The sequence below is a fragment of the Leucopleurus acutus genome, assembly GCF_964270905.1.
Source record: "Leucopleurus acutus genome assembly, chromosome: 3".
Taxonomy (NCBI): Eukaryota; Metazoa; Chordata; class Mammalia; order Artiodactyla; family Delphinidae; genus Leucopleurus; species Leucopleurus acutus.
In genome coordinates, this window is record NC_139145.1 from 137936959 (window position 1) to 137954540 (window position 17582).

At 42.3% G+C, this 17582-nt stretch overlaps 1 protein-coding gene across 1 annotated transcript in view; it reads right to left on the reverse strand.

Moving 5' to 3' along the window:
• Window positions 1–13804, reverse strand: part of PARP8 (poly(ADP-ribose) polymerase family member 8) — a 175274-nt gene extending 161470 nt beyond the window's left edge. Inside the window, exons 1-2 of the mRNA XM_082835521.1 lie at window positions 13656–13804; window positions 12645–12699 (exon numbers count right to left, since the gene is read on the reverse strand). Coding sequence (XP_082691647.1) covers window positions 12645–12699; window positions 13656–13746 — 146 coding nt within the window. The 5' untranslated portion in view covers window positions 13747–13804. The remainder of the gene's footprint in view (window positions 1–12644; window positions 12700–13655) is intronic.
• Window positions 13805–17582: the final 3778 nt, after the last annotated feature.

Genomic DNA, 17582 nt, shown 5'->3' on the forward strand with positions numbered 1-17582 from the left:
TATATGTGTTAGCATACGGTACCTGTCTCTCTCTGACTTACTTCACTCTGTATGACAGACTCCAGGTCCATCCACCTCATTACAAATAGCTCAATTTTGTTTCGTTTTATGGCTGAGTAATATTCCATTGTATATATGTGCCACATCTTTATCCATTCATCCAATGATGGACACTTAGGTTGTTTCCATCTCCGGGCTATTGTAAATAGAGCTGCAATGAACATTTTGGTACATGACTCTTTTTGAATTATGGTTTTCTCAGGGTATGTGCCCAGTAGTGGGACTGCTGGGTCATATGGTAGTTCTATTTGTAGTTTTTTAAGGAACCTCCATACTGTTCTCCATAGTGGCTGTACCAATTCACATTCCCACCAGCAGTGCAAGAGTGTTCCCTTTTCTCCACACCCTCTCCAGCATTTATTGTTTGTAGACTTTTTGATGATGGCCATTCTGACTGGTGTGAGGTGATATCTCATTGTAGTTTTGATTTGCATTTCTCTAATGATTAATGATGTTGAGCATTCTTTCGTGTGTTTGTTGGCAGTCCATATATCTTCTTTGGAGAAATGTTTATTTAGGTCTTCTGCCCATTTTTGGATTGGGTTGTTTGTTTTTTTGTTATTGAGCTGCATGAGCTGCTTATAAATTTTGGAGATTAATCCTTTGTCAGTTGCTTCACTTGCAAATATTTTCTCCCATTCTGAGGGCTGTCTTTTGGTCTTCTTTATGGTTTCCTTTGCTGTGTAAAAGCTTTTAAGTTTCATTAGGTCCCATTTGTTTATTTTTGTTTTTATTTCCATTTCTCTAGGAGGTGGGTCAAAAAGGATCTTGCTGTGATTTATGTCCTAGAGTGTTCTGCCTATGTTTTCCTCTAAGAGTTTGATAGTTTCTGGCCTTACATTTAGGTCTTTAATCCATTTTGAGCTTATTTTTGTGTATGGTGTTAGGGAGTGATCTAATCTCATACTTTTACATGTACCTGTCCAATTTTCCCAGCATCACTTATTGAAGAAGCTGTCCTTTCTCCACTGTACATTCCTGCCTCCTTTATCAAAGATAAGGTGACCATATGTGCGTGGGTTTATCTCTGGGCTTTCTATCCTGTTCCATTGATCTATATTTCTGTTTTTGTGCCAGGACCATACTGTCTTGATTACTGTAGCTTTGTAGTATAGTCTGAAGTCAGGGAGCCTGATTCCTCCAGCTCTGTTTTTCGTTTTCAAGATTGCTTTGGCTATTCGGGGTCTTTTGTGTTTCCATACAAATTGTGAAATTTTTTGTTCTAGTTCTGTGAAAAATGACAGTGGTAGTTTGATAGGGATTGCATTGAATCTGTAGATTGCTTTCTATAGATATGAATCTTAAGTTGGAAAAGCCTTGGCAAGCACCTGCCTCTTTTTTCTGGCTAATTTTTTAAATGGACTTTATCTTTTAGAGTGGTTTTAGGTTCACAGCAAAATTGAGCAGAATATAGAGATTTCCCGTTTGCTCCCTCTATCCTCCCCACAAGCATAGGCTCCCCTATCACCACCTTTCCCCACCAGAGGGATACATTTATTAATAATGATGAATCTACAGCGACACATCATTATCACCCAGAGTCTGTAGTTTACTTTAAGGTTCACTCTTGGTGTTGTACATTTTATGGATCTACACAAATGTAAAATGACATGTATCTACCATTATAGTATCACACAGAACAGTTTCAATACCCTAAAAATTCTCTGTTCTGCCTATTTAGCCCTTCTTCCCCTGTTAACCCCTGGCAACCACTGATCTTTTCACGGTCCCTGTAGTTGTGCCACTTCCAGAACTCACATAGCTGGAACCATAGAATGTGTAGCCCTTCAGATTGGCTTCTTTTACTTAGCAACATGCATTTAAGGTTCCTCCATGTCTTTTCATGGCCTGATAGCTAGTTCCTTTTTAGTGCTGAAAAATATTCCACTATTGTCTGGATGTACCACAGCTGACTTATCCATCCACCAACATGAAGGACATGTTGGTGGCATCCAGGTTTGGGCAATTTTGAGTAAAATCGCTATAAACATCATGTGCAGGTTTCTGTGTGGACATTCAGTTTTCAACTCTTTTGTGTAACTACCAAGGAGTGTGATTGCTGGATCACAGGTAAGAGTAGGTTTAGTTTTATCGGAAAGTGTCCAAACTGTCTTCCAAAGTGACCGGACCTACACCTTGCCTCCCCGCCAGGAACTCCTGTTGCTCCACATCCCTGCCAGCATCTGGTGCTTCCAGTGTTCCCGAATTTGGCCATTCTAATAGCTGTGTAGTGTTAAGCACCTGAATTCTGATTTCAAAGTACCTTTGAAATGTAACATTTCCCAGAATATAACTCAAAGGCTGAAAATGTCACCATTTCTCTGTTTTGAAAAAATACCCCTTTAGGAAACTATTGCCCTAAGTAGATTTTTCCCCACCAATTACTTTTGGTTAGGAAGAATTTTGTACATATTGGACATCAAGAATTGAGAATACTGGACTTCCCTGATGGCGCAGTGGTTAAGAATCCGCCTGCCAATGCAGGGGACACGGGCTTGAGCCCTGGTCCGGGAAGATCCCACATGCCACAGAGCAACTAAGCCCTTGTGCCACAACTACTGAGCCTGAGCTCTAGAGCCCGCGAGCCATAGCTACTGAGCCTGCCTGCCACAACTACTGAAGCCCACATGCCTAGAGCCCCATGCTCTGCAATGAGAAGCCACTGCAGTGAGAAGCCCGGGCACCGCAAGGAAGAGTAGCCCCCTCTTGCCGCAACTTGAGAAAGCCCGCGCGCAGCAACGAAGACCCAATGCGGCCAAAAATAAATAGATAAATTTTTTATTTAAAAAAAAAAGAATCGAGAATACTGGAAATTTTAAATTAATGACATAGGAAGTCAACACAGAAAGCTCATATGAAATCAAACTAGTATAATTCCAAAAAATTAAGTCTAAAATCTTTCTTGACCAAAGTTTCATCAATGGGGGGTCAAATTCAGCCAAGAATATGCAACTCTGATTGAAATCGCTTAATCGAAATTCACTGAAATTACCATTCTAGGCTGGTTTTCTCATAAGGATGGACTGATCCAAAAAGAATCAAGAAAGAATGTGGCTTGCAGTGAATTATTCAAACTTCTTTCTTAGTTAGCTAAAAATGAATATGACCAATCACTAGAGAAATCATATCAAATTCTGTAGTAGTAATAAAGCAATGACTGCTTTTCAGCTGGAGGGCCTTTTTTTTTTTTGCTGCTGCATATCTAGCTGTGGTGCATTTTAATGAGAAAGGATGACTGCATCAGCTTTTATCCATGAAGCAGATTTTAGCCTTCTGCTTAGGTCTCCCACATGCCAATATCGAAGACTTTGTTCTGAAGAAGATCAATGACACAAATACATGTAGATGGACAAATGTATTATCACAATCACAAATTCACTGTTAAGATTTTGCACACTGACTTCCAAATAAGAAACCTAGAACGAAGCAGATCTCGGTGCGTGTGAGGTTCCACTGGTTCTCCTGAATCACAAAAATGTTCGTATAGACAAAACATCAACTGTTAACATGAATCCTTTTACATACAGACCTGACCCTGTGTCCCCAGGAGTGCACTGTAAAGCAGATGCTTCATCCTCTATTCATGTGTTACCAAAAGAAATGTGTGGCTGCCTGAAGTTTAACGACTGACACTGTCTAAAGAGGGAGTTTGCTTCCTGACTAATGTTGAAAACATTCTGAGAAATGCTGTAAAACTCCTTCAAGTAATTTTCTTATGTGGTCACTGGGAGGAAAATGAGTTTACAAAATAGATAACCACATTGATTTTTTAAATGTAATTTGTCAGAGAAATGAAACATTTAGATAAATTCTAGATTTCTCTCGCCACCAACTTCTCCCACAGTATATACTCCAACAAAGATGGCCCACTAAGAAGCTCTACTGCAGTTACAGTGGCAGAATTTAAGAGGACATAATGAATCCTTCTGCTACACAGAATCATTATCTCTAATACTTCTTTATGAAGCTGACTTCTAATCATGTGCCAAACAGGGTCCTGCTAACTTGGGTGCTTTAATAACGAAGAATAGTTGAGAACCCTCATCATAAGTGACTTCAATACAACTGAGGAGGGAGTGAGAGACCCAGAAAGATAAATCCTCATGTGGAAATGTTGGTGGCATGAAATGCCAAGTGCCCTTAACTGTCATAAAGCAAGGTCTGTAAAACTTACTTAAAATAAATTCTTCGGGGCTCAATGTGAATCGGCAATTTCCATTTATATTATACTGTCGTTTACTCAAAAACTATTTTTAATGAATAAGACAGCGTTTACCAAAGTGTTTTCCACAAAATGACTCTCTCGAGATGTTCCAGATCTGTAATCAAATAAGTCTGAAAAACCCTGAATGCTTCATTCACCTCTTGGGTATGCATAACGCACACTAACATATAAAAGTCTCTAAAAAGACAACCATTAAAATTGTTCAATATTATTTAACTAATCATTTCCCAGGCATTATTTGGCCACATACCTAACATCTAATTAAACAGTTTGGGAAATACTATCACATAGCATTTAAGAAAAATATTACTATCATTTAAGAAATATTGGGAAATACTATATTCTGGGCACTCTGCTAAAATAGTTCTAGTCTTTAAACAGAGTATTGATTTCTTGTGTGTGACATTTTATTTGACTTATTGTTTCTTTTACACAGCTCTATCCTTAATAGTATTTTTGGTTTGTTGTTTTACAATTTGGCCTGAACTTTTTTCTGCACAGATGTGAAAGCCTAACGAATGTAAAGTCGTTCTATTAGTCTCTGGCTCAATTCTATACTTCAAATACAGTAAATAATCTACAAACGATTCTTGGATAATAACAACCTGTATTTGCTTTATAAACAAAACAAAGATGAAAATCCAAATAACTACAGCACTTCAGAGTTGGTTGACAAATCCTAAGAACATTTTCAGGCCATTGGGAAGGTCTTTCCAACCTACATTTCAAAATGTTCAGAAAGAAACCATCTCGTTTGCTAATTTCGGTATAAGGAAAATTGATCTGACTGCACAAAGACTTAAGTGGATGTCTCCTTTTTAAATTTAACACTGGAAAATCTGCATCCTCCATTTAATACTGAGAAGGTGTCAGCCACAAACAGGATGTCACCGATATGCAAATAAACTACACTTGAGACCTGCTGTTGTTGTTATTGTGTAATGGATTGGGACTAATCTGTTTATAGCCTAATCCCACCCTCCTCAGATTTCATCTTGTCTTCTCAGTCTCACCTTGTTCCACTCAGGGCCTCACTCTATCCTCTTCTTGTATGTGAATACATTATACATTTTCACGGAGTTGCTACTTGGGGTCAAAGAAAGAGTAAATGAACCAGTCTTCGTGATAATAAAAAACATGATCTTGATAGCCAAACCAAGAATATTAAGCAACACGTTACAATCGATAAACCTTGAACAGCTGCTGTATATGCTTAATGCACTAAGTTAATACAAACTGCTGTTGAGTGGAGAGATGAGGTCAATAAACAAATAGTAGTGAGTCAGTGTTTAGAAGGCTGAGAAATATATGAATGGATGGGGAAGCTGGCTCTTGAAAGCCAAGAAGGGGGATTAAATTTGATACGGAATAAACTTTGGTTGCGTTTGAAAGCTTCTGAGCATGTAAATGCTATGATTAAATTCATGCTTAAAGAATTCAAGTATAAATGAACTGGATTGGTGAGTAGCTGTTAATCAAGTATTTTAAAGCACTTGGTTAAAGTGACTGACCTAAGTCAAGGTGATCAGGGCCCAGACCAAGTGTAAACATGGGGAGGGATGAAGGTGCCAACCAAGATTGCAAAGGAAGAGCTGGTGGAGCTTAGGAGGCAAAGAGGATGGTGGGATACATGAAACCTGAGACCGTGGTTCCCCATGCCAGGCTCAACTGATGTGATACCGGCCAAGGAAGGGCTGGGAAGAGAAGCTTCTTTTAAGGAGGAAATGATGATTTGTTTCATGTGTTGGGTTGAAGTACCCAGCATTTAAGTGAGATGACTGAACAGAAAACCTAAAGTATGACACAATAAAATAGGAATGACAAGGCTTATTAATAAAAACATATTCCTGATTAGTCTTTCCTGGGGGTACATGGAAGATAGGATTTCAGAAATTTAGAGAATGAAAAAAAGAAAGATTATATATCAATAACTTGATTAAAATTCCATACAAAGTCAGTGGCAGCTGTTTTAAAGCAATACTTATCTACTATAGCACAATATCCATCCAAAAGCCAACGTGTGCAGAGAATTACAAAATATCTTTAAGGCTGATGAAATTTCACTTTTATTCATTTTTTTCACCCAATGCTGCAGAAAGAAATGATGGGGAATTTAAATGGGTCGGCTGGATATCTGCATAAGGATTCCACAGCGAATGTACATAAGTTTCCTACTATTAATGCTTAGCACTGGGCTTGGGCACTTCCCCTGCCAAGCAGTAGATTTTCATGGAATGCTATGAAAAGAGATGTCTGCCCCTGGCAGACATTCCACTAGCAATAGCAATCCCTTCCTAGGCTCAAACATTCCCTACTATTCTAGTCTTGCCAGTTCAATCAATACCCCTTAAAACCTCACAAAAACACTGACTTACTCTGCAATATATCCCTATTCTGCTTCTTACTAACTCTGTTATTTAAACTACCCAAGCCTCAGTTTCTTTAGCTATAAAATGTAAAACAGCTGACAAAACACCTACTGGTCTTCTCTGTTGCAAATAAAGGATGTAAGGTAGGCAAAAAGCATAGCAGAGGTTATGCCCATAAATGTGATTAGTAGTATTATTTTAATCCATGAAATAAATGGAGTTTAAGTATGTTTTTACTATATAAGCTTCAATAACGTTACACTTGTATTAAATTGGTGGTTATTTTAGGTCAATGATTTTAAAACTCATTTACCAATGAAACATTTTCAAAGAAAATGTTATACGGAACAGAAAAGAGCTAGAGCAGCTGTGATTTACAAAGGGATGTGAAAGCCTGGCTCTCACACATTCAGTTTCCTTCACACTCCCTTCCACCGGTCACCCCAAACTTCTACGGTAGGTTCCCAGGGCTCCAGGGCACACATTTTTTTTAAAAAAATCATCATTTTTGGGCTTCCCTGGTGGCGCAGTGGTTGAGAGTCCGCCTGCCGATGCAGGGGACACGGGTTCGTGCCCCGGTCCGGGAAGATCCCGCATGCCGCGGAGCGGCTAGGCCCGTGAGCCATGGCCGCTGAGCCTGCGCATCCGGAGCCTGTGCTCTGCAACGGGAGAGGCCACAACAGTGAGAGCCCCGCGTACCGTAAAAAAAAAAAAAAAAAAAATCATCATTTTGAATAATAATTGGTATAACCAAAAATTATGGAAAGCAAGTCCCCATTTCTAACAGGAGCATCCTAATTATTTAAAAAAAAAAAAGATCCTTCTTTTCATTCTAACACCTTCAGGGGCACTTGATGGTTTCAAAATAATTACATATTTCAAGATTTTAGAATAAGCATGTACTTCTTTCATAATGAAAACTGATGAATCTTTTGGAGATGATGGAATTACTTCTCCACCCTCCCAGTTCCCCAACTCCTGCACGCAGGTACATGCCTCCTTTCTAAGAAAATCAAAAGAAAACAGACGCACTTTGGCAATCAAGTAGATTTTCTCTTTCCATAGCATTCCATGAGTAAGGAATTAAACACTGGGAGTCCAGGTGGGTTAGGGTCCCCAGAAGATGTGCTTGATCACCAGAGTGGTGTTGATTTTTTTAACTGAATTAAATACTTTTAGAAACCAAACTCTCCAGTGTACCACAGTCCTTGTAACTCTCTATTATCCTAAGCAATTGCATTATCTGTCTCCTGAAAGCATTTGAACAGGGCAGAGAACGGGGCTTATAACTTGGGTAAGCAACTTCTGGATTCATAAGAAATTCCAGTCCAAGTGACGTCACCAGATTGGGGGCTTTTTGAACTATTTGAGTATATCTACACCTGGTCATTTGGGTTAGGAAATTGTTTTTCACCTGCCAGAAGCCCTTTTAGCATTCATTTAGTGATTCATTCAACATCTACTTACTGAGAAAATATATAGTACTAGGCAGTGCACGAAGGGCTGGGCAAATTGCAATGAATAAGACAGAGGCTTATGGCCAGACAGATGATCAAGTAAACAGTAGCTAACAATACAATGTGACATGATTTTAGAAACACCTAACAAAATCAAACAGGGTAGAGGATGCCAGGAAAGGCTTCTCAGAGGGGAATTTGGGTTAGCAAAGATCTCGACAAGGAAAGCTGACTAGGGTTGAGAGGTGGGAGGGTAGGATGTGGATGGGTGTGCAAAGGCCCGGGAGAAAGAGGAGGTAGCACGTGATTTGAGAGATTGTGGAGTACTACTGTTAGTGTCACACAAACAGTTATGTGGACAGAAACTCCTAAAAGAGAAGAGTGCACTTCAAAGATGTCAATCTACCCATGACCACATGAAAAAGTGTCTATTCATACAATACAGGTTGTACATTTACAGGCAACTCTGAACATTCCACTAAATACTAAATTTCTAATTTATTAATAATTTCTAATATAAATTTTAGATTTCTTATCATGCACACTCCTTGACTGGAAAAATCCTAATTCAATAAACATTTCTTTATTTTCATATTCTTTCTAAAGGAAAGACATTCATGTCATATTCTTAGGTGAAAAACTCTTGAGGTCTCAAGAGTATAATACTGTCTTTGGATGCATACATTTTATATGCATATAGACATAAAAATTCTGAAAGAATAAATTCTAATATGTTAATAGAAGATGGAGAAATCATGTTTTTTAAAATTTTCTTCTTTTTGGTTTATCTTTTTTTTTTTTTTTTTAACAATCTACACTTAAAACTTCAATTATATCTTCACAATACTTTTCTTGCTAAAAGCTCACAATCAGGGAATCCCACAGGGGTCCACGGCCAGGCTCATGTGGGGCTCTCTCCCTGCTCTCTTTGTTAACTCCTGGCCCCAGACACTCAGCCTGCTTCCCCAGCCTCTCAGTAGCTGTCATCATCCACTTTATCCCTTCTGTTTCTTCTACCACTAACTGCACAACTGACTGCAAGTGAGATGAAGGACCATAACCCCAAACCTTAGTGGTCTGAAAGGAGTTTACTGCCAACCAAAAAAGGAGAAAGAAGGAGGCAGGAGATCACAGCATGACAAAGTACAAGGAAGGAATGACTTTTGCATAAACTTACAAATTGTATACAGTTGAGGCTTCCAGTTTTATAGTTCTTAGCACACCCCTGAAATGGGGGGCAGCATTCGGTAGGAGCCTACAGAAGGCCCTGGAACACTGATGACTGTGGAGTTCTTCCAAGAAGCCCAGGGATCAGAAGCATTATAAGGACCATTGCTACAATGAGTCAATCTTGCCCTATGTATAACACAAGTTTTCAAGCATATGTAGATGGTATCACCAATTCTTTTTTTTTTTTGCGGTACGCGGGCCTCTCACTGTTGTGGCCTCTCCCGTTGCGGAGCACAGGCTCCGGACGCGCAGGCTCAGCGGCCATGGGTCACGGGCCCAGCCGCTCCGCGGCATGTGGGATCTTCCCAGACCGGGGCACGCATCAGCAGGCGGACTCTCAACCACTGCGCCACCAGGGAAGCCCATCAATTCTTAACATTTAACACTTTTCTCATTATTTCTCAATCAAATGACACTAACACTACAGCTCTCAAGTAAACATCGGCATAATATTTTTGATGTTCGAGTGTCTCAAAGAGGTTGGGAACACTAGTGTAGAGGAAGGAGCACAGGTCTCAGAAGTGTGACATAACAGGGTTCATATGGCAGCTTCATCAGTAACCGAGTAAATCTGAGCATGTTTTCTAAACTCTCTGAGCCTCAGTTTGCAAATCCAATCCAAAGCTGAGGATAATAATAATTCCATGAACCTTCCCATGAGGGAGAACTAAGTGAACCCAGTCTTCCAGCTGACCGTCTGCTCCCCCTCAATCCTCACCTGAAGTCCACCCAGGTAGGAGAGCAAATGGCGAAAGGAACTCTGCCCCTCTCACAACCTCTGAATGACAGGCCAATTTACTAGGACAGCAGCCAGTCCTGTCACAGTGGCCTCTTGGCATTTCCTCTTATCCACAGAAACACAAATAAATTTACATTTAAAAAAATTCTCAATATTATTTCTTTTTTTGAAGGGTAACATGTAAGATCAACTTTTGTCCTAGAACAAAGTGTAATTGTTCTTGGAGAGTGTCAGACACAAAAGAGCAGATTGTTTTATCTACAACTTGAATTGAAAATTATTCTTGAAATCATTTCTCAAAAATAAATGTTTTCAATGGTTTAGATGAAATGATAGTACAATATAATTCAAGATAAACATGTACTATCTCTCCATAAGATCCCCACCTTCCTTTAATCCGGAAATAAGTCTAGTTTTCCCGACATGACACTACTAATTGAATATTACAAGTTGATAAGCATATTAAATCAAAACAGAGGAGGATTATTTGATTTTTAAATGCCCGACTGACACACAGCAATGAGAAATACATAATAAATATCAGATTCTAATGTAGATAATGTAGTTCATGAAAACAATATATTTTCTTTCGGAAAATTTATTTTCTGCCATTAGCTACAAACCCATAAAGGGATAATCATTAAGGGTACTATTATTACTGTACCAAAACAATCTTTTATATATTGGTTTATAGAACAAGCTTTTGGGAAGACAAAGCAATCACATCAACAATTCACAACACATCTTTAAAAAGCAGACTGTTCCACGTTAGATATGCAAGTTCCCCATTATTTAAATCAGGAACCAAAGGAAAAAACTATCTCTTAGTAGGATAACATAGAAAAGGAAACTTGTTCCTACAGTGAAAACTGACGTTATCTCAATTAGTTAATTATTCATCCCAACCTCCAGGCCTTGCTCCTGGAGGCGTTCATACCTTCACCTCTTGCTGTGTGAACACTAGTTCAGTAATTTGCTGATAAACAATCTTAGCGCAGTATCTAACAGATCTTAGAGATTAAGCGTAAGGTTCACCCCCTCCTTGTGCAGATAAGTAAACTGTGGCCAAAACAACTCTACTATCTTATTGGAACTAGTAAAGCTAGTTAGTTAAAAAGCCTACCCAGGGCTTTCCCTTGTACAGACAAGTAAACTGAGGCCAAAACAACTCTACTATCTTATTGGAAATAGTAAAGCTAGTTAGTTAAAAAGCCTACCCAGGGCTTTCCCAGTCCGCACCTCTCATGAGATGAACCACAACTGTGAAACAGACAACTCAAGCAGGTATCAACCTGACTGCATGGGGAATGTTTTCAGTGGGCCACACAGCCTATTTTAACTATTAAAACAACTCTAGAGATTATTAGTCATACACCAACATTCTCTGGATAGCAAGTGTAGGAGCAGCGTTAATTTAGTTGAATCTCTTCTAATTGATTCTTTTTATTCAAAAATGATGGTACTATAGGAAATTGAGAAATACTGTAATTTTATTCTCCCCCAATAAGTCCATATGTTATATTTTCAACCAGTAAATCAAATCAATATACCAATCCTGACACTTAGGTGTACTGTGCATATGGGAAACCTGAATAACTATTTCAATGAAAGCTTTTTTGAGATGTACATTGCAACACAGATCCTAAGCATTTTTAAGATTCGTAACAATTTCAAGCTTGTAAAAAATGTGTTTACAGAAGAAAGCTTCTTTTGCAATTTATATGTTCATAAATGTTTCCATTAGCTAAGACATATTTTGGAATATGATCAAATGGTAGTGAATGTCAAGTCCGAACAGCAAGGTTAAAACTCTGACAGTTCTCATATGTGGCCACTGTTCTTTTAAACCACTGTGTCCCCAAAGGGCTAACAGGGAGAAAATTCTACCTCAACAAGTGAAGACAGCAAAGCATATTTTAACGATTACTTTTCATTTCATCTTTAATTCTTTAAACACAAAATTGGATTTGGGCTTCTTTCATACTGTTAACAACTTAGTATTAATATATGCACCTCTCATTCTTCCTCTTCAAGAAAGAAGTTATACACTCCAGCTACATATAACTCCCAAATTCTTTCCAACTATGAACACCAAAATAGGACTCCTTAAAAAAAAAAAAAAAGCATGGAGAATTGGCACACTGCATGTTTATGTCAACCTTCAGAAAACATGGAAACATGCAGCCCCAGCTCACCAGAAGAATCACCACATGTGATCAAACTATTCTGTGATATGTTATGTCTTATGCCCAGTATTCAGGTTTTGCACTCGCCTATGTCAACCCCTAAAGCCTCAAGAGCTAGCTACTACTGTAGAATAGCTTTAACACGAAGAGTGTGAGAGCTCTGTTCATGGCCCGTGGCGTGATCTTAGAAACACTTGAATCAAACATATTTCTTTCCCCTCTGCTATTTAAAATCGAGGGACCTCAGGCTTGGGACGTGGCTAAAAGACAACAAGAGAATAAGAATAAGAAGAAAAAATACCGGAACACGGAACACGCTAAGAACAAAGGAAACACAAGCCTGTGAACAGGAAATGAAGCAACTCTACACATAAGTACCTTTTGGGGCCGCCAACGTAGGTGAAAGTAAAGGTGGAGTCTGAGTATCTGAAATCTGAAACGAAAAGTCTTGTTAAAAGCTACCCCTGGAGTGGATTTTAACCCTGGTCATGGCTCGGGCCCCCTATTTGATGGAGCCGAAGGGAAACCTGGCGGGGCGGGGCAGGGCGGGAGGCCAGAGCTGGAGAGCCCCTAGGTCCGCTCTCCGAGTGGTGCGGGAGGGGATGCCGCGCACCCCGTGCCGGGTGCCGCGGGAGGCCGCCCCCCGCAACAAGTGCCGGGTGCCATGGCAACGGCGGGAATTTCCCGGTCCGGACAGCCGGAAGCGGCCCCAGCCGAGGTCGCGGCTGCGAAAGCAAAATCCAGTCCCTCTCCCGGGGTAGCAAAATGGACGAAAGGCGACCCCCAGGCAGGGGCGGCGCGCGCCTCGGAACCTCGGGAATCCCTTCTCTTTCCGGGGCATCGCACTGCCAGTCGGAGGTACTAGAGGGAGCAGAAGGGGCGGGAGATCGGCCCAGCGCTGCCCCACGGGGGGCCTCGGTGCCGGGCGCAGCCGGCCACCGCCGCGCAGCGCAGCGGGCTCCATTCCCGGCAGCCGCCGCCGCCGCTCTGCCCATTGCGCAAACCCGGCGAGTCCAACCCGCCGCCTGGGTCGCTGCTGCTGAAACCCCGGAGGCGGGCTCGGACGCTCCGGGCGTTCACCGGGGACTAAAAATACAATGCAAGGCTCCCCCGCCTAGACCCCCGCTCGGGCCATCAGGGTTCTGCCCCCAAAGCTAGTGGCCGCCCCAGAGGGGGGAGGGGAGAAGGGGAGAGGCTGGCACCCCCTCCCCCTTTTGGCTCCCGCTCTCGCTGCCGCAGCTGTTGCCAAATGACCCCGGGAATGAGAACGTGCAACCCACCTCCTATCCCCAGCCACACACGTCGCGGCCAGAAAACTGGGAAAGGGGGTGACGGGCAGGCAGAGGAAGCTGGCGCTGGGTCCGAGGCTCTGGAAAGGCGAGAACTCACCTGCAAACAGGCAGTCCTTCTCAGCTCTGGACTTCTGGATCACGACGTCGATATCCTTCTGAATTCGCTCTTGCCTTGAACACATCCCCATTAAATAAATCCCTGGAAAAGAAGCAGCCGCTATTTCCACCCCACCCCACCCCCTCGCACGCTTCCAGCTTTCGTAAATATTCAGTTAAAAATGAAACCTCTGGCCGAGGCAGGGGCTGAAGGCGAAGTGGTTTCGGAAGTGATCCTGGGTGAGAGAGGAGGAGGTGGTGGAGGAGGGGGGGGGAGGTCGGCTTTGCATTCCCAGATGTGACCGCCCAGCTGCTGCTCGCCGCTGCTGGATTCCAATTTCTTCCCCTCCTCACAATGGATGATGATGACACAGAGTCTCACTTTCTCCCTCCCCCGCCCGGACCAAAGGCCGTGGGGGTCCGGGGGTCCCGGAGACGGCGAGAGAGCGATCGCCCGCGGGGCGGCGGGCGCCGGCGAGGGGCGAGCCCCGCTCCGCCTCACGCGCGCACACCCCTCGCGGCCCGCACGCCGGCCTTCCACACCCGCGCACACTCCCGCCCGGGGGCGCGGCGACCGTGCCGAGGCTGCTGCAGCGTCGCCCGCCGCAGACCCTCCCGCGCCCGCCGCGAAGTCACCCGGTCCCGGCCGCCGGGGCTCTGATAGTATCCGCCATCCGAGCGCAGGCTGGATTCCCCAGCCCGGCCGCCGCTCGCGCCGGGGGCTGGGAATGTCGGTAGTGAAGACTCCCTGGGGCTCCCAGCCCCTCCCCCCCGCGCACCACCACTTTTATGAATTCGACTCCACTTTCGGAAGGAATTATGAGTCATATGGAAAACCCAAACCCGAGTGGCTGGGAGGGGGGAAGAAGGGAAAAGCAAAAGCGTTCAAAATGGAAAATAAATAAATAAAACGAACAAATCTTTCCTTGTTGCCACATCAGGCAAGATGGAAAAAGCCTTGAATTGCCTCCAGACGTACACCCTCCCGTGCCCTGACTGCCAGAGTCTTTTTCTCCCGAATGGAAGTAGTTCAGTCCCTTTGGAGCGCCGTTTAGGAAACACAGACCCTTTTGAGGGACTTCTACTTGCAGAGACTCACCAGTTCTTCCCTGCTCTGTGTTTCCGTCCATGAAAAATTGGCAGAATCATCTGGCACGTGCCAGGGTCTCCCTAAAGGATGGATATCTGTTTGGCTTGTTTTAAAAAGCCACTTTTTCGCCAATCAAGGGAAAGCTTCTACAATCCTGTTGTCTTGTTTAGAAATGAGATACTGCTCTGAGCCTCACTTTCTGTTCTGCCTAAGAACACCTTGGGCTGATGTAGCTGCCCTGCCTCTATACTGCCATATGCCCTAGGACAGGCCTCCAACAGCGCTTTGCTTGTTGATCTTTTCTGCACTGAGACTGCTTCCCTGAGCAGACCACGTCTCACTTGGTTCTGCATCCCCAGTGCCTAATACAGTGCCTGGAATATAGGAGCGAGGCTGAAATGTTGGCTGAATGCATGAATGGTCGTCCCTTCAACCTCTTTATGGATACTCCAGCTTCAGTCTGCTTCCTTATCAGTATAAGTACCCAAGAGTTGTCAAACTGGCTCAGACCCTTAATCTGTACAGTTCTAATACTGACAGTGACAATGTCTTTAGGAGAATTAGGAATGACCGTGATCCCTGATGGATTCTTAAGATTCTAGAGAGACAAAAGCAATGAGAAATTATATGCTCCAACTCCTCTATCTTGCAGAAAGAAAACACGAAATGATTTGTGGTACGCCCTGGAATACATCACATTCGTTGTGCATTATAGGAGGAAACATTCCTCTGCATTACCTGGACCACTGCAGTCTTTGATGTAGTAGAGGCACAGTCACGGTACATCTGCTCACATCCTTCCTGAAATGCTTCCTGACTAGGGCAGGACGGGTTCAAGTCCTTCCTGAATATGCTGCTTTGTGTAGGCCCCCTGGCTACCAAAAGCACTTTCTTCTCTTCCACATAACACTGGGTATCATGCATACTTCCTCCTTCCATTCTGTACCCTAACGTCTCTAAAAACTTAAAATCTGTTAACTCACAAGAATTTATTTTATAGTTGTCTATCCATCAAGCTTGCATTCCCAAAGTAAATTTGAAATAGTTTTAAAGGTACCAAATGTTTTTGGTCTGGCTCACCTCCTGGCTTACCACTCACTCCATAAAATAGGCCTTGTGATTTGTCCTACATTTGATTTTTTCTTCAAGCTTCACAGGCTGCCCTGTTTTGGTTAAACAAAGCTAACCTCACTCTGTTCATGCCCTTAAGGTGTGATACGTTTAAATATTTTTAAATTTTAAGGGATAATAAAAAATTTAAAAACTAACTTTTCTATCTAGTATGCATTTCTACAAGATAAGTTTCTCTCATAAAAACTGCCAAGGCATCAATGTTCCTATGCTAGATCTTTATGGCATGATGCTTTCAAACTCTGCTCATAGCCAGCATCCCGTTTACCCTGACTCATCTCAGACTCCTATTTAAACATTTAGATTATCCGTGGTCTTATTAAAAACTTTATGTACCTTTGAGATGAGGAAGAGGTTATATCCCTGCCTTAAACACTTCTGTGCAAACACACACACTCGCATGCATTCAGGAACATAGTGCATACAGGCCCTTAATCACTTTGTTAAAAAAAAAAAATCATTATTCTTGATGAGAGAGAACATCTGTGGTATGCCGTAGTAATTGGAAATAATACTCTATGTGTTGGATGATAGAGTCTAGCCAAAAAAAGTCCCACTGGTTTAGAAAAATGATCCGAAGCCAACAGAGAGGATTTACTAGAAAAAAAATGTAAATTCCTCACCTATGCTAAAAGACTCAACTGCAGAAGTGTAAGGTCATGGAAATGTGGCATTAAGTTCAACGGTGTGATGTGGGTATTAATAACTCACACTCATCCAGAACTTAGTAGTGCAGCCTGACACTGCTCTAAATGCTTTACATATATTAACTCATTTAATTCACAATAACCCTATATGGAAGCTGTCCTATTATTCTGCACATTTTACAAAAGAGGAGACTGAGGCACAAAAGGGTTAATTAGTTTGTCTAAGGTGGGACTAGATGGCAATTGAACCTTTTCCTCTCTCCAAACCTGTCAGCAGTTGAACTGAACTTTAAGGAAGATAAATGTTCAGAAGTCTCACTGCTGAGTAAACTGGCCCCACTAACGGCAGCAGGCCAGGACTCAAGCCAACAAGAAGCCCCATAATGGATTCTGAGGGATGCCTGGAGCCTATGGGCTCTCAAAATAGCCTCTTCTAGTAGCAGTTATATTTCTCTTTCCTGCATTGAACTTCCTTTCCCAAATGAATCCCAGCCCTCAGTAAAGTCTTAGTAAAAGCCTGACCTCTGCTATTCCATGGGGATTAAGAAAAGAGGGTGGGAGACAGGATTAGCAAAGAGAGCAGCCCTCTTTCCCAAATACGTGATGGTGTTATCAGTAGCAAATGCCGTGGGAATGCCCAGCAGGCTTGGTCGACCTTGGAAACAGCCCTGTGATCATTTGTGGTAGAATCAGAGTGAAAAAGGGAGAGGTTGTGTCGGAGGGGTCGCTATGGGAAGGGGTCACCAAGGGTCTTTAAGCCAGAGTGGGGAAGTGAAATTTAATTTGAGAGAAATGGGAAGCCACTGGAAGGAAGGCAATCTCAAAGCTCTTGTCAATCATTAGATTTCTATAACTTCTTGCAATTGTTCTATAATGGAAAGGAATCCACCCAATTCAAAATCTCTGCTAGCCCCAGCTGGCCTCTTCTAAAACAAGTGGATTTGGGCAGTTTGTCATAAAGCAGCTAGTAGTTTTGCTTTGAGAGATACTAATCCTGCTATCTTGACCTCATCTGATTGGCCTAGCAATCAAAGTAGGGGCAAACCAAAGTCAACCTTGA